The 23292-nt window shown below is 38.6% G+C and overlaps 1 protein-coding gene across 5 annotated transcripts in view; it reads right to left on the bottom strand.

The window, feature by feature from the left end:
- LOC132151963 (centrosomal protein of 95 kDa-like) overlaps nt 1–19465 on the bottom strand; it is a 308535-nt gene extending 289070 nt beyond the window's left edge. For 4 of the 5 annotated variants that reach the window (XM_059560545.1, XM_059560541.1, XM_059560542.1 and 1 more), the window contains exons 1-2: nt 19352–19465; nt 18617–18745 (exon numbers count right to left, since the gene is read on the bottom strand). In XM_059560545.1, coding sequence (XP_059416528.1) covers nt 18617–18745; nt 19352–19370 — 148 coding nt within the window. In that variant the 5' untranslated portion in view covers nt 19371–19465. The remainder of the gene's footprint in view (nt 1–18616; nt 18746–19351) is intronic. The other variant, XM_059560543.1, reaches the window with a different exon arrangement.
- Between the last annotated feature and the right edge of the window lie 3827 nt (nt 19466–23292).

Genomic DNA, 23292 nt, shown 5'->3' with positions numbered 1-23292 from the left:
GGGATGTCAATATTTGATCATTTCCATGATCGATCGTCGTTTAAATTAACGATCAATTAATAACCTTAATGCTGCAAAATGCGTCTGCAGCGGTATTATTATTATGTGCAAAAGCCACTTGGAAAAAAAAGCTTTCTCACCCGAATTAAAGGGGTTTTAGTCTGAATAAAATGCTAGTAGCCGGACTGTAAAATGAATAGATGTGATTATGATCATTTGATAAAAGAGAGCGCACCATACATTTAAGATCATTTTACTTTGTTGACTGTTTCCCGTTAAGGAGACCGCTGAATACGCCTCTTTAAATGGTTTCGCGGTGCTCGTTGTTATATTTTAAAACGCAACTGCAATGTTTTCAAATGACACCATAGTAGTGGTGCAACGGATCATCATTGATACATGATCCGTTCGGATCAATATCTTCGGTTCGGCACACACGTGACCCGCGGATTCATTTATAAAAAATAAATAAACTTAAAAAAAAGTTGCGAATGTTCATTCCACACTCAGTGGTCATGGCGAGCAGAGGAATGGAGGAGCTTGAACACCCCGCGCATTTTGGCTTACCTGTCAGATATAATGATGAAGGATGAGGTTAGAGTGTAAAACCGTGACGGTGCGTAGAGCCACGTTACGACATCCCGTTACGCACCCACTTCAGCAAAAAGATTGTGCCAGATCTTTATGAACAGGAGAAGAAACTAGTTGTGGATGAACTATCCCGAGCATCCTCTGTTGCGCTCACGACAGAAGGGTGGACGTCCAGGGGGACGGAGAGCTCTGTGACGATAACTGCTCACTTCATCACAGCAGACTGAGAGATGAGAAGTCTGGCTATTATGTTAAAAAGAAGATATTATGCCATGTGCACTTTAAGTTGATTTCATATATTTTAATTTAATGATTTAATGTTAATAAAAAAAGACAAAACGTATGCTTATTTGTCTTGGCCTTTTTGTTTTTTTCTGATCCGAAAAATGATCCGATCCACACAAGGACGAGCGAGCGCGGGTTTGACTAGATGTATTTGGAGGTTATTGCTCACGTCTCGTTCTGCACATATCCAAATGTTTCCATATTCGCAATGTATCTGAATGTTAAACTACAAGATTTTTAATTTTTTTAATGTAAACTAGACGGAAAAGATCATGCTCTACACATGAGCAAAAACGTGCATAACAGCAGAGTGGACCGGTATACTACAGTATTTAAACTGACCAGTGTAACCTTTTAAATGTTTGGTTGACTGAACTTTATTTTAATAATGAACAGACTGCAATGTAAGTTTGAAATTAGAATGCACTTTAGATGTTCTGTGTCATTTATACCAAACACAAATGTTGCTGGTTGCTAGTGTTTTTGCAGCACTACTGTTATTTATTTTTTATATATTAAATTTTTTATATTTTTCAGTTTAATTGATTTTTATTTCTAAAATTGTATTTATTTAAATGTATATTTAAGTTTACATTTATGTTCCAACAAACTTGAAAAATTCTACTTGATAAATGCTCTAAAACTTTTATGTAAATGATTGACTTGTAGAACTGTTGTGCATCCACTTATTATTAGTGTGACATTTTAGCATGCAAAAGAAGGGGAAAACTTCAAGATATTGGCCCTAAAAATCAGCAGCACATATTGGCCATCGGCTATAGAAAACCCCATATTGGTCGATCTCTAGCTCTGACAGTCACTTCATGAGCATTTGACCGTTTGATTTGAGTAAAACTAGCTTCAGATCACATACACAGAACTGTAAAGGTACGTCAACCTGTCAAAATAAAAGTCCGGTTTAAAGACAATTATTTGCCAGATATGTATTACTATTGTTCAGCAGAATGTACATAGCCTACTACAAAAAAAAAGGTTAAGGTTTAGTCACACATTTCTTCCATGTTTTATTTTTAATAGTAAATCCCCTTTGTTTACCAAAAAGTTAAGTTTGCTTAATTTTCAATAATTAAAAGATATATTAAATAAATGTTTTGTGTGTTTAATGTGCATCTCAGGAAAATGCTTTATTTAAAACCCCAACTGAATGGCACTTAAATGCAGTTAATTCATCGGTCAACTTTGTCATTGTTCACAGTACAAGTATAGACAGAGAAACAATGGGTGATAATTAAATGTTTATTTTTGATGTATGCATTGCATTCTATGCATTCAATTTATTTTATTTTTTTATCCGATTACTCGATGGAATTTTTGGTAGAATACTCGATTACTAAAATATTCGATAGCTACAGCCCTAATAGCAATATTAACGACAAGCCAAAAATCAATTAATTTAGGCTAAAACAAAACTGAAACCAATATTGGGTCTCTCATTCGATACAAAATCAAATGTTTCGGTATTCGCAATGCATTTGAATGCCAAATTATTATGACGTAGGCTACTTCACTCACATTCCAATATCCGCTAAAACGAAATGTTTTGCATAGGCCTAACATCAAGGCTGTACGGTGATAACACTTAATGGAACAGATTTCAATATTTAAACTGAGCAGTGTGTTTTCTTCAAGTCTGAATAACTGTATTTTATTATGATAAATAGGCTGCAATTTCAACTGAGAGTGTGCATGCTGCACCACTGCAATCACTTGATTTTTTTTCTTTTAGTCAAAGATAATAAGAATTATAAAAGGTTTGCCTTTATTTGTGTACATTCACAATAAAAACAAATCTCTGTGCTCTTGTAAAATAAGCCTAAAGAAAATAGGATGCCGCTTTCTGCCGCCTGGGTTCATTTCACGCAGTTTTTTTTTTTTTCAATTCTAATTTAAAATAATCTTGTTGGTTAATGGTTAATAATCAGTCAGTTATGAAAAATAAATAACGAAATTAACATCCCTACTTACATCAGTAACGTCATGGTGCAAAAAATATAGAATAATAGTTACTGTATAATAAGTAACGCTGTTTATGCGTCCGAAAGTAGGACTCCAAATTTCATTATAAGAATTATTTTGAGGTAAGAAAAACTGTTTAGCTTCCGGAAAATTCTCGTCCGTTTTCATCTGGGCCTATTTCAGGAATGGGCCTAATGCTGCTGCATCAATAGCACCTTAATCCGGCCCTGCTCATAATCAATACAACTCCATTCAAATTTTTCTTTAGCCTGTGATCAACAACATGGAATAAAATATGATACTATTAATTTTTTGCCTTCTCATTTTATTTTTTTTTTACATCATAACACCGTTTCATGGGAAAAACCCAAAATAAACAGGCGATATTTATAATGAGATTTATAATAAAATTCTATAATAATTATTTATAATAAATGTTTACTTAAGTTTTCACCATTATTATTATACTTAAATTTGTTTAAATATAGGCGTATAGCTTACTTTGGAATTATGAACTGGATTCACGAATTCCGTAGATGACCATATGAATAGAGTGATGGTGTGACCACATAACAGATAATGAGTTCAGACGGGAAACACTGCACCTCTCATTGGTTTCATATGAATTACATAGGCCCAAACATGTATATATCTGTTTTATTTTTTTTATTTAAATTGCTTATTTTAAAAGTAGACATGTCCAGCTTTTATAGACATGGTTCGTCTGTGATGCATGAACCTGGTTCATTTCTGACATTTCAGAAAGAAGTTCATGTAGACTGAGATGGCAGAAAGCACATTTTCATGTTACTGAGTGTGTCTTACGACCAAAACTGACAGAGCTGAAGCTCTTTCCTCTTTTATCGTGATTGAGAGTGTGGATTGGCATCCGCCGATCGGAGAAGTGCAGTAGACTACACTCTACCAGATATAGCATCAGTTGCTGTTGTTTGTAATAGCAAATGAAAACATTACCTGTGAGGTTTTTCTTAACCCTTGTGCGTTGTTGGGGACGTTTTCGTCCACTAGGGGGTAAAGTTGAGTCTTATTTTGGCCACAACTTTCTCTGTGTTTGAGCTAATGGAATGATTTTTGGTGACAAATCTTATTTTGACCCATATTTTGGGAAAATGATTTGAAATTTTTCAAAAACTCAATGGTACACTGTGGGAAAATTCACTACCCTTTTGGGATGAAAACATCCACTAAATTAAACTGCTGTAAAAATGTATCAGATAAATATTTTTTTCAATTTTTTTTTGCATAGATCTATTAAATCAACCTCAGTCCTGGTCAAAACTACCAAATTAAAAAAAAAAATTCCAAGATTTTAACTTTTTAATTACCAAGTTCATAAATGTCACTGATTTGGGGGGGGGGGGGAACACAAAATTACATATTTTCAATATAAAAAATGATTGTGGACTGGATATTTTTTTACCTTTTATCACAGTCTTGGGCATGTCAAAGATTAGTAACAAGATTGGCTTTGATGCATTGTTAGTTTTTGTGCAGCATTAGATTTAACATTTTTCTCCCTAATTTGTTGTTGGTGGCTGTTTTTGCCCCATTGACTTCCATTATAACGACATTTTTTGATTGCAAAGCCATGACACCATATAATCATGCATTCTTGATTGTTTGTGGTTTTCCCTTTTGGTAAGAGGTAAAAAAAAATATTTTTACAGTTGATCACTAGGTGGGACCATTAACCCTTTAAATAGGCCTGTGCAAAAAAGGCTTGGTTTCTGGCTTGTATATGGAGTTATATGGAGTATAACAGCAAATTATAGTGTTTGTGTGTGTGTGAGATTCTTGATTGTTGGTGGTTTTCCCTGTTGGGAAGAGTTAACATTTGTTATTTTTTACAGTTGATCACTAGTTGGGAACATTAACCCTTTAGATAGGCCTGTGCAAAAAAAGGCTTAGTTGGAGGCTTAGTCTGGGCTTGTATGGAGTTATATGGAGTATAATAGCAAATTATAGTGTGTGTGTGTGTGTGTGTGTGTGACAGAGAGAGAGAGAAAGAGAGGGTGTGAGAGAGACCTTTGTGCACTTACCTTGATGTACAATATCTGAAAAAAATCTAAATATGCACCTCATGCTCTCAGAACTACATGGAGTAAACAATAAAAAAAGTAGTGTGTTTATGCACCTGCTACCTTTTGATGGTGAAAAGTACAGATGGCCTATATGTGAAATGCTCCTCTTTTCTTGATGGTAAAGCCAGTTTAAAACCTTAAAATCCTGTAAAAAAAAATCTACTTCGCATCGAATTTATGAACAATGTATTATGAACCAAAATGCAATACCAACTTCAAATAAGCTGCAGCTCGCTGGAGGGGTCACACTACATAATCATTTCTAAAACTTTGGTACAAGTCAAGCCCTTTCTCGTGTTGCTTGCTGCTCTTCTCACCATTAAATATCCAGCACGATGGCATCCAAGTGTTTAAATCCACGTACTTTGCTTTTGTTTAGTCTATTCGCTTGTTAAGTCTGACGTCACGTAGCAGCGCTTCCGTGTCCAAACGCTCTATCAGTTACCATGAGAAAACAACAAAAGGTGCTAATATAAACTCACAATGTGATAGAGTGTACTAGTGAAAAAGTGAAAAAGTTATATTAACCTTTAACTCCATACCGAAGTACCAGATAGCCAGACAATGAAAATATAAATATAAAAAAATATATATAAAAATTATGTGTTTGGGACGCTGTGAGAATGGAGACTGTAGTGTATATCGTAAGTTTGAAAGCGTTTAACTTAAATTGTCAATATGAATAAACAGTGCTCATAAACGGCTGCTGAGGTCATATTCTCAAGTGAAGCGAGTTGAGGCCTGGACCCGGAAACAGCGCTTCTTACGTCATCACTTAACAACCAAATACTTTCACCACCATTAAAAGGCAGCAGGTGCATAAATACACCTTTGTTTACTCCCATGTAGTTCTAAGAGCTGAGGTGTACATTGTGATTTTCTGAAATACATTACGGTAAGTGCGCAAAGGTCTCTCTCACACACACTCTCTCTCTCTTTCTCTCACACACACACACACACTCAATATAATATGCTGTTATACTCCATATAGCTTCATATACAAGTCAGAAACTAAGCTTTTTTTGCACAGGCCTATCTAAATGGTTAATGGTCCCACCTAGTGATCAACTGTAAAAATAACAAATTTTACCTCTTCCCAACAGGGAAAACCACCAACAATCAAGAACCTCACACACACACAAACACTATAATTTGCTGTTATACTCCATATACAAGCCAGAAACTAAGCCTTTTTTTGCACAGGCCTATCTAAAGGGTTAATGGTCCCACCTAGTGATCAACTGTAAAATTAACAAATTTTACCTCTTCCCAAAAGGGAAAACCACAAACAATCAAGAATGCATGATTACATGGTGTCATGGCTTTGCAATCAAACAATGTCATTATAATGGAAGTCAATGTGGCAAAAACAGCCACCAACAACAAATTAGGGAGAAAAAAATTAATTCTAATGCTGCACAAAAACTAAAAATGCATCAAAGCCAATGTTGCTACTAATCTTTGACATGCCCAAGACTGTTATTAAAAGTAAAAAAAAAAATCTAGTCACAATTAATTTTATATTGAAAATAAGTCATTTTGTGTGTTTTTTCCCCCCAAATCAGTGACATCATTTATGAACTTGGCAATTAAAGAGTTAAAATCTTGGATTTTTAAAAAACATTTGGTAGTTTTGATCAGGACTGAGGTTGATTAACAGATTTATGCAAAAAAAAATTGAAACAAATTATGAATCTGATACATTTTTACAGCAGTTTAATTGAGTGGATGTTTTCATCTCAAACAACTCGAAAGGGTAGTGAATTTGAACAATCCACAAGGGTTAAATAAGCATATAATAAAATTAGTTGGCTATCATATTTCATGTCGTTGAAGATCATTTAGGCCTACAGTAAATTCAAATGTCATTGAATAAATTTATTTCTGTTTTGTCAATGTAAAAAAATTGCAAAAAAATTATGTAAATTATATATATATATAGCACCGCTAGCAAAGAATCCGCAGAATTAATAAACTCAGCTCGCCTGCCGCTTCTCTTCTGTTGAATATGAACTGGGCTGAGTTTCCCAAAAGTTTTGTAAACCTAAGAAGTTCATAAAAATGATCATACGACTGATCTTAATATTACGGTCTGTTTCCTAAAAGCATCGTAACTTAAGTAGCACTTGAAAATCATTGTAGATGATTACACACTACGAGTAATCTGGAGTAATCGTAAAGCCCTAAGTGCATTGTAAGAAGACAGATTTATGCAGTCACCTGCAGGACAATCGGCAGATTACACCTTTAACTTGATTCAAGTGCAATGTGATTATAATATAAGGATTTGGTAGTGCTTTATTGTACACTTTGACACATTTTCTTTATTTTTATATGAATTAATAAACCGGTTTGAGCTATGTTATGGAATTTCTTTGTTTTGTTAATTTGTCATTGATTGCATTAATCTCATTTAAGTATCTTTTTTAACATACAATGAATAAGGTAGTATATATAGTCCATAGGGACATTGAGTTATTTTATGTAACTTGTGCACGTAACTGCTTTAGGTTGAATAAAAACATTTGAGGGGAAGCTGTGTAGCAGAGACGGACAGTTTTTGAGAGTAACCAGGCATCTATGATGTGATGTGCACTGAGCAACATGATTGGCTCAAAGGTCCTAGTCTGTCCTTCAATGTATCTTTTTACATTCTATAAAAAGTGGTCTGCGTGTTCTCTCTTTGCACACAGACTCGGAAGCTGTGTGTAAACCAGATCATTCTCTGCAGAGAATTAAAGCAATACAAAGACAAAACTCTGTTTGGTTTTTCATTCTCAGTCTCTACAAATTGTTATTGAATTAGAATTTCCACAACAGCTAAAAATCTTGGTTTTTGTTTTACCGAATAAACAAAGTCACCTACATCTTGGATGCCTGGTGGATAAGCAGATAAACATCAAATGTAATTTTTGGGTGAACTATCCCTTTAAACTTTATATTCAACTTTAAGTGATAAGAAAATATAGTGACGCATTTGATCAATTTATTAAGTGCATTAGCAATGAATAATAATGCGGTGCTCACACTGACTGACACACATGAGGCACGCATTCAGAAAGCACTTCTCTCAGACACCATGCGATTGCAAATTTGGGAAGTGCATGATGTTTAATAAAGTTATTAAGTGCAACAACCATTGAAAAAAAGCTCAATCAGATGCTCACGCTGACTGACACACAGTCGAAGCACGTGCATCGAAAGCTCTTCTCTCGACAGCATGCGATCATGAAAACAGAACTCTTTCTTGTTTTATTGTGCCTGAACAGTCAAATATGCACACAGTTATGTCAAAGATTTATACGATTTTGCAGTGATTTCACACACCCCTAGTTGTAGGTGGGTTAGAGAATGTACAGTGCCCTCTTTGCTCCAGGCGTTGCGTTAGAGCGAATGGCTGCCCCCTGCCCAGATGTGTGTGTTCACTACTCACTGCTGTGTGTGTGCACTTGAATGGGTTAAATGTACAAATCATGAGTATGAGCAACTTCCAGATTGATGACGTGTCGTAAAAACACTATAGCATCACCAATAAGATGGACCAAGAAGATGCTAAGAAAACCCTACAGAAACATCTGATTTTTATTCAAGGTAAATTTGCATCACTTAAATGACCAGAGGATAATAATTACTTTTCAGTAAGTGCTTGAACATGATTGGTTAATTTAAACAGATCAACACTTAAAAAGGGTATGCACATTTCTGTAACACTGGGGGGTATTAAAAGAACAGGTTATGTGACATACCCGGGTATGTTTGAGGATAAGCGAGCGAATAACCAAGCTTTCGGTTCCAAAATCAGAGGTTACTTTCAGGGTAAGTAAGTAAACATAGTAACTTGCTCTCTGAAGATAACCCGCTCCGGAGCAGGTTATGTTCCAAGGTTAGTTCACTTCAGCACTATCAGTAGATGTGTGATTTACTATCAAGCCTTCAGTGGGCGTGACAAATAGCGCACTACAAATATTACAAAATGTAATATAGCTAATTATATTTACGCGACCACCGAAACATCGATAAAATATACATCAAATCACAATTATAACCAGTAGACGGCAGCAGAGGAGCACTTTTTAGCTTGTTAGTCATTCATTAGTACTTTTTCTCTATATTTGAAATTATAAAATAACTATTATATCAAAACATCGAGAAATCAGATTTTGTCATAGATTTACACTTTTTGTGCATGAAGCAAGAAAAGTCACAGTGTCTTGAAAAACAAACTTTAATTTGTTACTAAATCACAAAGTCACAGTTTCCTATACTATAAGAATATTGGTATATTTAAAAAGAGTGGAATATATATATATTTTCTATATTTAAAAAAATTAACTCAAGCTTAGTGCTTTACTGTCAAATCTGTATAAACAATAAACGGGAGTATGACGAGTGGGGCGGGGCTGAGAGACGTGGGAACAGGAGCGAGGCCGGTGAAGTGATTGGAAATGAGCGACACCTGCTTGGCATGAAAATAATGAAAAATTTGCATGAAAAACAAAATATAATCCTACAAAATGCAGTGGGCTAAAGAAAACATTGTCGGAACATACCGTCTAAAACTAAATCCTAATGCAAAGATGAGATATGACGAGAAAATAAAGGGAATCAAAGGACTGGATCCTTACGAGCAGGGCGACTGGTCAAGGTAACACCCTCCAGCCCAAAAGAAGGGTATGGGAAAAGGCTGTGTTGTGGTGCTTTTGCAGACAGCCTGACAAGCTTGATGACATGGTTGCTTGAGAGAACTGAAGATAAACACCGAGCTGAGTCAGATAATGAATGAAATATTGACTCTTTCACGAGTCAAGAATCAGTTGCATGGGTTTTCGGAACACCAGTTCTTTCGGACAGTTCGCTTCAATAAACCGGTTTAAGAAAACGGTTCACCGGTTCTTTTGCGCTCGATGTAATGGCATCATTGGTGATGATTGCCCTTGATTCAAGCCTTCGGCTTACCCGCGCACATAACATTAGCACAGAATCAGTTCAGAATCGATCACCAAAAGAACCAGTTCGGTTCAGACGCTCTGTGTGTCGTTCTGCTTCACACTGAATCACACAACACATGCGCAGTATCATCAGCTCCTCAGTTCTCCAATCGGACGCGTCTGACAGAAACGGTTCTTGACTTGAGAACGAGTCAGTCTTTTGTTCGTTATCTGGCTCAGCTCGGTGTTCATCTTCAGTTCTCTCTTCACAGCAGTTCAGTCAGTGTACTGTTTTAGTACATGAATTACACCGGGATATTGGTTTGTTTTAACTCAGAGGGAGTGTCAGCCACATTAAAAGAAGTTAACGATTGGTGAACTGGTTCAAAAAGATCCGGTTACATCCAATGAATCATTCGCGAACAGGATATCACAAACTGCTTTGTTTTGAACTCTCTCACAACAGACACGGAAGAGAAGACAATGCTGAATAAAGATGTAGTTTTTGCTATTTTTGTACCAAAATGTATTTTTGATGCTTCAAAAATTTTTTACTGACCCTCTGATTCACATGGACTACTTTGATGATGTTTTTCTTACCTTTCTGGACATGGACAGTATAGATTGTTTCATCATAGACAAGTTAACTTCCGGCCTGTGTTGTGTATATCAGTCAGGCTGCCTTCTACAAACACAGTTAAAGTTAAGGTGATGAGTAAACTGAAGTTGGGCTCAGGTGGTTGTGATGTGGGATGTGTTTCCCATACATTTATTTATTTGTGGAGACTCGTCACAATTTCAAAACTAAACGATTTTCCAAACTGCTTCGTTGAATAAACATGGGCACGTACTGCACGTTTAATAATAATAATAATAATAATAATTCCATACATTTATATGTTTAAATATCAAAACGAGGCACAGGTTTTATTAATATAGTGGAATATATTATTTCACTATATTTCTGAAGGAAGACTTGCTTGTTATATGCCTGATAACGCAGTGTTTGTTAGCGTAGCTTTGCTTTGTTTACAGCTGTTACTGGGGAAACATTCCCAGTTACTTAACTGTAACCTTGTTCCCTGAGAAAGCGGAACGAGATGCTGCACTGCTCAGCTTATTGGGAAACATCTTATTCGTGACCATCTGTGAATAATGTGTGTAACACGTCAATAGAACTGACCCGGTGATAATATAGCCTCGGTTGATGACGTCATCAGCGCACGCCCGCAACAAGGGGCTATAAATAGATACGCCACAGGTGCATCCACAGGACATTTTGTCTGAAGAGAAGTCCTGGGACATATTCAGTATGGCAATGCATCCCCCTTATTACCCCCTTATGGAGTGAGCTCTAAGACCTATAGGCGAAGCTTGACCGTGCACCTCATAAGCCAAAGCAATAGCCTCCCTGACCCAGTGAGACATGGTCTGCCTGGTGGCAGCTGCTCCTCTTGTTACCACCACCATAACAGACGAACAGCTGCTCCGACTTACACCACTGGCTAGTGCGGTGGACGTAAGCCTGAAGAGCACAGACTGGACTCAGTCTATAAGATTTCTCCTGCTCCGACGTTGCGAACGACGGAGGGCAGAAGGCCTCTAGAATGACCGGGTGTACAGCCGAAGATGGAACCTTAGGCAGGTAATCAGGGTGAGGATGCAAAATCACTTTTACCCTGTCTTGGGAAAAGTCTAAGCATGATGGTGAGATAGACAGAGCCTGCACATCCCCAATTCTCTTCAAAGAAGTTATTGCCATGAGAAAAAAAAACATTTTTAAAGTCAGTAGTCTATCAGACACTGACTCTAAAGGTTCAAAGGGGGGTTTTAACCAGACCCTCGAGAACTATAACTAAGTCCCAAGAAGGCATCTCTGTTTTCACTGCAGGCCTCAGTCGTCTGGCCCCACGAAGGAAGCGAAAGAACAGAGGGTGTCTCCCGAGTGGCATCCCGTCAATCAAGGCGTGGCAAGCCGAAATAACGGCCACATAAACCTTAAGAATAGCAGGGCATGTGCCTGTTGACAATTTCTCTTGCATGAAGTCCAGAACTGAAGCAATGCGGCAGTTGACTGGATCAACATTGTGTACCACACACCACCTGTCAAATACACCCCATTTACTGGCATAGCTCTGTCTGGTGGAGGAAGCCGTAGCACTAAGAATGGTATCAATAACCTCCGGCGAAAACCCTGTGTTCCTCAGTAGGTACCTTAACATGAAGATCGTGCCCCCTGCCTGAAGCAGAAGGTCCCTCCTCTCCGGGATCGCCCACGGCTCTCCGGGATCTCCCTTGAGCGCTTTGACTGTACAGTTTAAGCCTCAAAGATCCAAGATTGGGCACACTCCCCCAACCCTTCTTGGGAACCAGGAAGTATCTGCTGATATAGCCCGACTCTCTCCTTGGATGAGGAACATGTTCTATGGCCTCTTTGCCCAGAAGAGTCTGTAGCTCTCGAGAAAGTACCTGTATCAGCTCCGGTTACACGGAAGTGAAGACCATGCCGTTGAAACGTGGAGGATGACGAATAAATTGGATCCTGTAACCTATCCGTACTGTGCTCAATATCCACGCAGAAAAGCCCGGCAGTAGTTCCACACTGCCAGACTCTCTGAGAGTGGTACCAATTTAAACACTTCCTTTAAAGAGGATGTTAGATGTTCCGTGTCCTGTACGATGGCAGGAAACACTGGAACATCTAACATCTTGCTGGAAACCACCGCCCTCCGAAGCACAAGAAGTGGAGGGGATGGAGGGGTTTTGTGAGGGTAATGGGAAGGGGCGAACACTCCCTTGTGCGCCTAGAGCCACTAGCTTGGTGCCCTGAATCAGCGGACCGGCAGGGGACGACCATACTAGCTGCTCTAGAGACCTCCATAGAGGTAGCGAGCCTCTTAGCACTGCTAGTTTCCAGGCGGTAACCGAGAGAAGCGCTCGCTGGAGATCGCCTCTTCAATGCCCGTCAAATTAAGCCACAGATCCTTCCCCGTAACTGTTACATAGAATGGCCGAAGGCACGGGCCGTTTGCTTAGTCGCACAGGGAGACAAATCTGTGGCTCGACGTAGCTTAGTGCGCGTAGAGCCAATAGTTCGGTGCCCTGAAGCGGCAGACCGGCAGGGGACGACCGTACTAGCTGCTCTAGAGACCTCTGTAGAGGTAGCGACCGCTTCCTCGTGTGCCCAGAGCCACTAGCTCAGTGCCCTGAAACGGCCTGGCAGGGGACGAACGTACTAGCCACTCTAGAGACCTCAGTAGAGGTAGTGAGCCTCCTAGCACCGCTACGTTACCGGGCAGTAACTGAGAGAAGTGCTTCGCCGGAGATCGCTGTACCCTGGAAAATCAGCAGGGTTGGCAGACCGATCTCCTGAGGGCACTGAGGAGAGACGGGCACCGTATAATGCGGTGTACTGCATTATACACCGCTAGGACGGTGACTTTTGGGTGAGAGATAGCTCGCAAGCGTCTCTTCAACCCGAGGCATCTCCGAATACCCCCGCATCTTTTTCATCCACGATAGTTGAAAAAGTCAATGTCGAGGGCCCAAAGATGCGGGAAGTATACCGTTTGCTCCATGACTTTGACAGCTCATCATGGAGGTCAGAAACCTATCCTCCAGCTAACTACATTTGGGGGTGTCTTGTTCGTGTGGCCAATCAAGCTGCAACCTGTCCACCGCTCGAGTAACCTCTCGCAAGAGGAACGCTCATAGGCGGGCTGCAGTAGCCCGAAAACCCAAGAGATATATAATCCTCCTCGTGAACTGAAGAAACACCAGAGCGCGCTTCAAGATCATGAGAGAGAATCCGAAGATGCCGCAAGCAAAAGGGACGAGCCCGTCGCTCGCTCGTCACGCAGATCCGCACAAGAGCCCTTCGATGAAAAGGTGGGTGCGGTTTGAAAATAGCTCAGACGAGCATGAAGCATCTTCACTGAGAGCAGTTCACAATGCTCGCACTCGCCCGTCTCTAAAGCCAGAACCGCGTGCTCTTCCCACAAACAAACAAAACAGTAATCACGTGTATCCAGTGGGGCTGTCAACGAATATTCTATATTCGAATATATATTCAAATAGTTTTAAAAAAACGAATTTCGAAGGTGAAAATTAATATTCGAATTAAAAAAAAAAGTGGAAAAAAAAGTCTGCGGTAGTAGGAGCGTGGCTGTCTGCCTCCTAGTCTGCGGTAGTAGGAGCGTGGCTGTCTGCCTTGCGAGTGGGCGCGCTAGCGCGCCTGAGGGTTCTGGGACAAAACACAGAAGTCGCACTGTCAGGCACAGCATCACTGCTGAAAGTTGACGCGTCTTCATGGAAGATGGCAGCAAGTGCAGAGCCCAACTCGACCACAGCAGAGAAAGTGAGGTAAAATTGTTGACCCGCGAGATAAAGTTTTATGCAAGCTATTTAAGATACAGTTAGCATACCATTCGACCACTAGTAACTAGAGCTGAAACAACGAATCGATTAAAATCGATTATTAAAATAGTTGTCAACTAATTTAGTCATCGATTCGTTGCTAAATAACTTATTTGCCGTAAGCGGCTCATTTCGGGCATATTTCAAATCTGCGGTGACCAAAGTGTGGCAGTAATGAGCCACCGGAGGTTTTACTCAGCCAGTACAACAGGAGAAGTAGCGAATAGCCAATAGCTGGCCTCATTTTATGTCACGTGCTTCCCAAAGGATCACTTCACCCATTTGCATTTAGCTTTGTATTGTTAGAAACCCAGTCATATATTATAATGATCAAGGATTTTTCCTTTGTTTTTCCCTGAGATGGGAGAAATAAGGATTTAAGTGTTTTACTTCCTGCGTATTATGACGTAAAAATCGTCATTTTGCGTCATAATAAGCAGGAAGTCAAAATCCATTGAAAAGTGTAGAGACTACAGACACTAGCTTATTATTATTCCAGGGGATGGGACCCACTCACCCTACAGGCCTATAACAGATCAGTGGGTGGGACTAAACTTACAGAAACGAAAATGAAAATCCGCCATCTTGTTTGGAAGCTATGTAGCTAAGCTAACAAGCGCTTATGGAGTCAGATTTACGAGAATGGCTGGAGGAACAACTCATGATACGGAAGAAGAGGATTTTCAAAGTCTGTTGCTCGAAACAGATGTTCGTGACTATCTATACGAGCCACAATATAGCGCAGAGCAGCTGAGGCTGATGGAGGAACAGGAGGCGGCGGCTGCAGCCGAGGCCGCAGACCTGCCTGTTGCGTCCGAGGAGCCCGGGCGTGCTCTAGCTGGTGCGGACTGGTGGTGCCTGTGCTCTCGTTGTGCGCCTACGGACACAGAGCTCGAGTCCGTCTGCTGCAAGAATTTGAAAGATGCCAATTTCTCCTCGAAGAAATGTCTGAGGCAGACAAGGACACGGATGTTGGCGTTGTGAACCATCCTAGTTTCGCCCCGCATATGGACAGAGGCGTCCTGGAGACATACTTCAGAATTCCGAAGGTAAACTGGAAACGCCAGCCGAAGCCTGCAGGGACAAATGGACGTCTAACTGTAAAATAAGTGTTTCAATTTTATTTATTATTCATTTCGTGAAATGTACACAATTTCTTCAAGCATTATTATCACGAAATGATTCCCGGTTAATAAGTTACGTAACGTCAACTGTAAACTGTTTGTGCAGTACCTTTTTAATGCACAAAAAGCTTACTGTGGCATTGTTTACTACTGTGGCACGTAAATACCATACATCGCTAACTGTGTCCTCAATGTCTTGTAGACAATATCGCCTAACAGCGGTGTTCTGGATTAGTGGGAGTGGCTTGTGGAGCTGTGCAAATGTGTTGCATTGTGGGAGTTGTGGTTTTACATACAAATGAGCCCTAAAGTTACTTTCTGTAATAACTCGGTCAAAAAGGCACCAAATTCGAAAGTTTTAATAGATTTCGACTACATATATGACCCACTTTCAATGAAGATCAATGTTCCCACGGGTGAAATGCTCCTTTAAAACTGCGTCTCTGCAGCATTCAGCGGGATGTGGGAGTACTTTACTTTGAGCCTTCAAAAAAGAAGATTAACCTGTAAACTCTGCACTACTGAACTGTTTAAGGGGCCGTTCACATATCGCGTCTTTTGCGCGCTCATGTTCGTTATTTCCAATGTAGGTGCGCAGTATGCGCGCTCATAATGGAAGCGATGCGGTCGCGACGCACCCGTTTTTCCAGGCGCGTCCGCACCGCATCGAGTTAAAAAAATTTAAACTTTTCAGAATGCGGCAAGCGCACCGCGGGTCATGTGACAAGAACTAAATAATCAGCTTCATCCTTTCCCGTAACAACGTTTAAAGCTCATCCAAGATGAAGGAACAGCTGATCATAGCTGTATATGGATTTCCATTTTGAAATAAATTTAGTAGCAGAGCTACTGCAAGCGATTTTTAGAGCTGCAAATCCATTTATCCTTTGCTGAAATTTCCGCGTCTTCAAGGAGAGAGCACGTCATGGTTGCTTAGCAAAGGCAGACGCCTCAGGGGTGCTTCTGCCCGAGCGCTTTGGAAAGGAGGAGAAAGCGGTGCGCCTAGCGTTTTCCACGCGTTTTTAGCCGCGATATGTGAACGGCCCCTAAGATTTTTATTTGTGCAGATTCTCCAGTACAATGTCGTTTGCAAATGTTTAGTCGTAAAAGCTGATAACATTGCTTTTTAACAGTTAACATTTAAAGCTTTACAAACATGTTCTGTGATCAGTTTGTCGTTTACCAGTTCATAATTCAGTCGTGCAGCCTAATTATGACTGAATGAGAGAGGTAAATGTTTAAAGATATTTGAAATGCACTTTTTTTTTTCTAAGTATTCACTCCTCTTTTTCATACAGCAGGTTTTTTGTGTGTGTCCGATTTTTTTTTTTTTCTGGACAACCTTCCTTTTTTTCTGGATTTTACTTTAAATTTTGAGTTCCATTCAGTTTTCATGCCATTGGCACTTTATTCGAAGGATTGTTTACAATTTCACAGAATAAGTTATAAAGCTGTTTCCCAGTAAATAATAAAATACAACGCACTGCAATCTTATTCTGTTTTATCCTTATTCTTCGTGTAAATATGTTCTGAAAGATTCCTTAAGCTTTGTTCGGGATGTTAAACTACTTTAGGAGCTCTAAGGACTGCCATGGTGAAAACATTATTTGAAATCTCCTTGTGAAATTTGCTAGAGTATGGGTCAGTGTTTTGATTGCAGAAGAGTTCAACAAAAGGATTACTAACACATAATAAAACAACTCCAGGTATATTTTTGATGAGGATATGACAATGCAAAATGGTTAAAATCTCTTAAAAAATCTATGCTGAATGATAAAGACCCTTTATTAATAATTTACTTGGGGGGGGGGGGGTGGAAAAAACTAAAATATAAGTACGTAAACCGATTAATCAAAAATAATAGACAGATTAATCGATTATCAAAATAATCGTTAGTTGCAGCCCTACTAGTAACATGAGGTCACATCTAAAAAATGTGCACCCAAATGAGCATGGCATAATGTGTGGAACTCCATCTAAACAGTCACGTCTTGACACTTAACGTTACTTTGCATCGCCCGCCACAAGCTCTTTGTCTGCAACACGACATGAGTCCATAACGGATAAATAAATTTCGTTCATTTGTAAGGACATGAGACCGATCAGTATCGCGGATGGCGCAGGCTTCGGGGAGTTCTGTCAAGCAATGGAACCGAGGAGCATTCGATGTCAGTTCTATATGCTGTAAAACTTCAATTAATATTAATAATATTTGTTTCAATCACTGAATAAAGCCTGCTATATTTGGGACAACAGTCGCGACCTTAAATTGCTTGCACAAAACTCTTGATCAGCACTCAAAATGTGCTTGTTCATTTAAACCGTTATGCGCAGAGAACATGAGGGTGAGAGAGCGTGAGATCTGCAGTCTTGGACATTAGTTGATTTCCTTGTTTCTGTGTAGGTAATACATTGTCAAATATGTTTAAACTTTAATAGACTACCTATACAAGTAGTTATGTCTCTTTGTATTATTTTGTCCTGTTATTGACGTAATGCATTTACAACATGCGCAACCAGATGTTCGAATAGTTCGAATATTCGTGTTTTTTTTAGAGGGAATATTCGATATTAATCAATATCGCATATTAATCAATTGACACGATGGTGTCGATGTTTAAATCATTTAAATCATTTAAAATGAGAATGTAAGTGTGCTCACCCCATTTTTGTTTTTAAGAAAAAATATCGCAATATATATCGCAGAAAAATAAAATATCGCAATGTCATTTTTTCCCAATATCGTGCAGCCCTAACGTACAGTAACGTTTGTTTATGTCGTTGCCGTTGAAACCGTCTATACCAAACACACGGTTTCAATGGAGGGACTGAAAGCTCAGACTAAATATAAAATATCTTAAACTGTGTTCCGAAGATAAACAGAGATAAAAAGTCTCACAGGTTTCAAACGACGTGAGGGTGAGTTATTAATGACATAATTTAGATTTTTGGGTGAACTATCCCTTTAAAAGTGGAAAAATATTTTACATGGTTTTATTTTTATATCTCAAAGCTTTTTATACACTCACTGGAACAATGGAAGGGAGAAAGAGAGACGAGTACATCATGAAAGTACATAACATTACATAATGCACCACTAGCACCTGAAATCTGTTCATCCTTATTGTTGCAGTGCAAAAACACAAAACCTGTGAAATATATATTTTGGATAGGGCTGAAGCAACGTGAATACCTGGTACTTTCTCTCCTAAGATTGCCTCATACAAAGCCACAAACACATTTGCATCACACTCCGAGATCCTTTCCAGCCTCAGGTTAATGTGACATTTCAACAAAACATTGTTTGCCATGTCCAGCCAATCTACACAAAAACAGCACACAAAATAGACAATTCAAACACAGATTTTCATCAATAAAAAATTTCATCTCACATCTACTACAGGAATGCTAAACATGGTGTAAAACCAAACGTACAGCTTGATATAATGTACTTAAGGTTCAAGATTATTTGGAAATTCTGGTCAGAGGCAGGAGTTTTGCTGCAGCAATACACAAAGACATGAACACACATATGGATATTATAAACACACACGAGATTTTATTCAGCTTCTAAAACAAAGAGAGCAAGTTAACTTTATCTTTACCAGCTCAACTTTCAAGAAAAGAAGTCAAGTGTAAAGTTTGCATGTTTCAATCTTTGATGAGACCTTTCGACACGAATTATTTGATTTATCATCATTTAACCCATTATGTTTTTACAAGTAACGTTATAAAGTTCCAAACTCTGTCCAGTAGATGGACGGGATATAAATTCTTTCTAAACCTGTGTTTTATACTAAATTACAGTTTGTAGGCTTTATTTTAACTAAGCGTTGTTTTGAAGGTGATTTACACACTAACGTTATCTCTTCAAACTAACTAGCTTGCGGCTAACACAAACATATCACCCTCATCAACACAAACTCACCCCTCTCTTCGGGTCCCATCGAGCAGATTTTAGGATTAAAGACCACAAGACTTTAATTCAGTTTTCTAACTTAACTCCTTCAGCTGAGGAAGATAAACTGACAGAGAAAATGTTTGAATAACTTCCTTTTCCTCCTTCTTCTTCTTCCGTTTTTTTTTTTGGCGCATTGCATTCTCAGTGCATACCGCCACCTGCCTTTGCTGTTATGCAGTCATGATTTCTAATGATCAGTTATATATATATATATATGTGTGTGTGTGTGTGTGTGTGTGTGTGTGTGTATATATATATATATATATATAATTTTTATTATATTAACATTCTGTAACCTACTCTATTAAAATCATAACCTAACAAATACGCCAAATCCTTATTGACCTTCCCTCTTCCGTTTAAATATTCTTAAATATATTTACATTTAAATATACACAATTCTCACATAAACCAGTCTCATGAACTCCAATTATAAAGAGCGATGCATTCAGTCTTGAGTGACCAAGTTTATAGAGCCCCAGATACAAATCCCCTGTAAACCTTGTCTAAGACGACCACCGGAACAAGACCACAAAAAACAGATGATTCTTCTGCACAATCTGACTTTGCTGGAGCCTGGAACTGAACTGCTGGTTTCGTCTGGTCAGAGGAGAACTGGCCCCCCAACTGAGCCTGGTTTCTCCCAAGGTTTATTTCTCCATTCTGCCACCGATGGAGTTTTGGTTTCTTGCCGCTGTTGCCTTTGGCTTGCTTAGTCGGGGTCACTTCATCTACAGTGATATCGTTGACTTGATTGTAAATTAATGCACAGACACTATTTAAACTAAACAGAGGTGACATCATTAAATTCAATGATGAACTGCCTTTAACTGTCATTTTGCATTATTGACACTGTTTTCCTAATGATTGTTGTTCAGTTGCTTTGACGCAATGTATTTTGTTTAAAGCGCTATATAAATAAAGGTGACTTGACTTGACTTGACCAAGTCTCATCCTAGTCATTATAACCTCTTCTTTCCTATTTCTACCATTTCTACATTTCTTACCTACCATTTTTTTTTCATATTATATAAATGCCGCCCCTTTTTATCTGTATTCCAGGTTTCCTGCCACTCTTCATTTTTCCTTAATAATAGATTTGATTTCGCATTTACTTAATGGGACATTCAAATCTATTTCTTCCTTTTTTTAAAGCATTTTTTGTTAATTCAGCAGCAGATTCCTTACCAGCTACTCCTGCATGAGCTGGCACCCAGCAGAATCCAACTTCTACTCCTACCCTTTGTATTCACCATAATAATGAAAATATTTTGCACAACAAATCTTCTCTAGTAGTACAATGAGTAAACAGTGATGTTAAGACAGAAGCCAGAGTCAGAGAGAGTCAGAGCATATGACTACTCTCTCCGGTTTTACCTCCTCTACCCATGTTAATCCTATAATAGTGACAATTTCAACAGTATAAATTGACAAATTAGATGTTAATCATTTAGTTATTGATATTTTAACATATCTTTATTGCGAGGATTAACCCCTTGAGATGAAACATCTCGTTTTCGAGGGGGTCCTCCAATACATCAAAGCAAAATGAACCAAATTAGCAGACCAAATATCACGGTCAAAAACAGCACAACAAAACACAACAACACACTCATTCCAGCTCACAATGCTCAACCCCACCCCACCCAGCACGAACCCCACAAGTGACATGACAAAAAACAACCACATGACTAGCATTGCACAAGATCAAGGACTAAGAGGAACACAAACAAGAACATTGATGATGATAATAACAATAATAATAATAAGAAGAAATAAATAAAAATAAGGACATAAAAATGAGAGATAGTAAACACATGACCAATGAATTCAAGTCCAAGGTCAAACAAACAAAACTAGAAACAAAGAAAATTGTTCCGAAGATGTTTCCCGAAACTCGAAACTTCGAAACTCTGTAAGTTAAGTTAAAGAACGGATAGAAAATGGAAGATTATTCCTATCATATGGAGCCTTAAAACAAAATGCATATTTCCCTACCTGTCTTTTAACTCTAGGAACAACAAAAAAGATCAGATCATTGTGTCGCAGGCTGTATAGCATTATAAAGCACTAAGTGTTGCTTGAGATAAACTGGATAATTCAAGTAATAACTTTTAAAAATAAATTGTAACCAGTGATACGGTCTCCTGGCAGAAGGGGCAAACCAGGACAGATGTCTGTACAACACACAACGGTGTGTCCTATAGGGACAGCGGAGAGCAAAGACTGTTGTAGACCACATCAATGGAATGCAAACAAGAAGCAGTAGTATTCTGATAAATAATATCGGCATAGTCCAAAATAGGCATGAGCAGCTGTAAGACTATTCTTTTCCTGACCAGAAAATTAAAACAGTTAACAGATTGATAAAGTATTTTAAGACGAGAGTTGAGTTTGTTTGTCATTACTTGTACATGAGTTTTAAAAGATAAATCAGTTTCCAGCCAAACACCAAGATATTTAAAGGTCTTAGTTGACTCTAAAGGAGAGGAGTCGAGAAAACAAAGATTAAGGTTGTTTTCACCTATATCCAAGGCTTTCCTATGGAACAATAAAGAGTAGGACTTTGATTTATTAAGGAGAAGTTTATTAGCCAATAGCCACTGCTGTACAGAATTGAAGTCGTGCTGTAAAGAGAGGTTTATCCCGGAAATGGTAGGTTTACTACAGTAAATAACTGTATCATCGGCATAAAGATGAATATTACAATCTGTACAGCATAAGGGCATATCATTAACAAAGATAGAAAATAATAAAGGTCCAAGAGAAGAACCTTGAGGGATGCCTTTCACTATACCTGTATAATCAGACTGACAACCCCTGTAAGACACACCCTGACGACGATGATGAAAATAACTATTAAACCAGAGTAAAGATGATCTCGAGAGGCCAATAGCATGCAATTTATCCAATAGAAGATAGTGATCTACTAAATCGAACGCTTTGGAGAGATCTAAAAAAATGGCACCAGTACACAGATTGTCATCAAAACTAGAAAATATGTCATTAGAGAGTTTTAAGAGAGCAGTGGTAGTGGAGAAGTATTTTCTGAAACCTGATTGGCATGAAGTAAATTATTATCAGACAGATAATCAGATAATTGATTAAAAATTATTTTATCAAAGACTTTAACCAAACTATTGATTATTGATATTGACCTATAATTGTTCAGAATTTGTAAGTCTCCACCTTTATGCAAAGGAATGACTTTAGTACATTTCCACGTGAGGGGCACTTCACAGGTATCAAAAGACATGTTAAAAAGCACAGCCAGTAGTGGTGCTAGTACATGCGAGGCAAGTTTAATAAACTTACCCTCAAGGCCATCAGGGCCAGGAGCACTACTATTAGAAAGCTTATTAATAGCCTGTTGAACATCCATTGATCTGAACTGCCTAAATTTGAATGAGGTACCGCAGGGTAGGCTGTTAACACACGGGTCTGCGTGAAAAGCAGGTGGTTGAACAAGCGGTGTTTGAGAAAAAAGCAAACTAAAGGCATTTGAAAATCACAGCTGTATCATTAGTTATTTCATTATTAATTATCATATTATTTGAAGTATTATTGGACTTACCAACTAGGGTGTTAACTCTCATCCAGAATTGCTTTGGGTTACTTAGATCATTTGACAGGCTATCTCGGTAATAATTGGCTTTAGCATTTCTTTTTTGAGTTGTACATAAATTTCGTAATCGTTTGTATTTCTCCCAGTCATCAGGCAGTTGTGTGTGTTTATGTTTAACCCAGGCCCTATCCCTCTTTTTAAAAAGATTAATAAGATCACCATTAACCCAAGGCAAATGATGGCCTTTAACCTTAATGGATTTCCATGGAGCATGTCTGTCAATAACTAGCCCAACTTCAGTATAAAAAAAATCCCATGCAGCTTCAACATCAGGAATTAAATA

Source organism: Carassius carassius, chromosome 10 (genome assembly GCF_963082965.1).
Source record: "Carassius carassius chromosome 10, fCarCar2.1, whole genome shotgun sequence".
Taxonomy (NCBI): Eukaryota; Metazoa; Chordata; class Actinopteri; order Cypriniformes; family Cyprinidae; genus Carassius; species Carassius carassius.
This window is presented reverse-complemented; position numbering and strand designations above follow the sequence as displayed.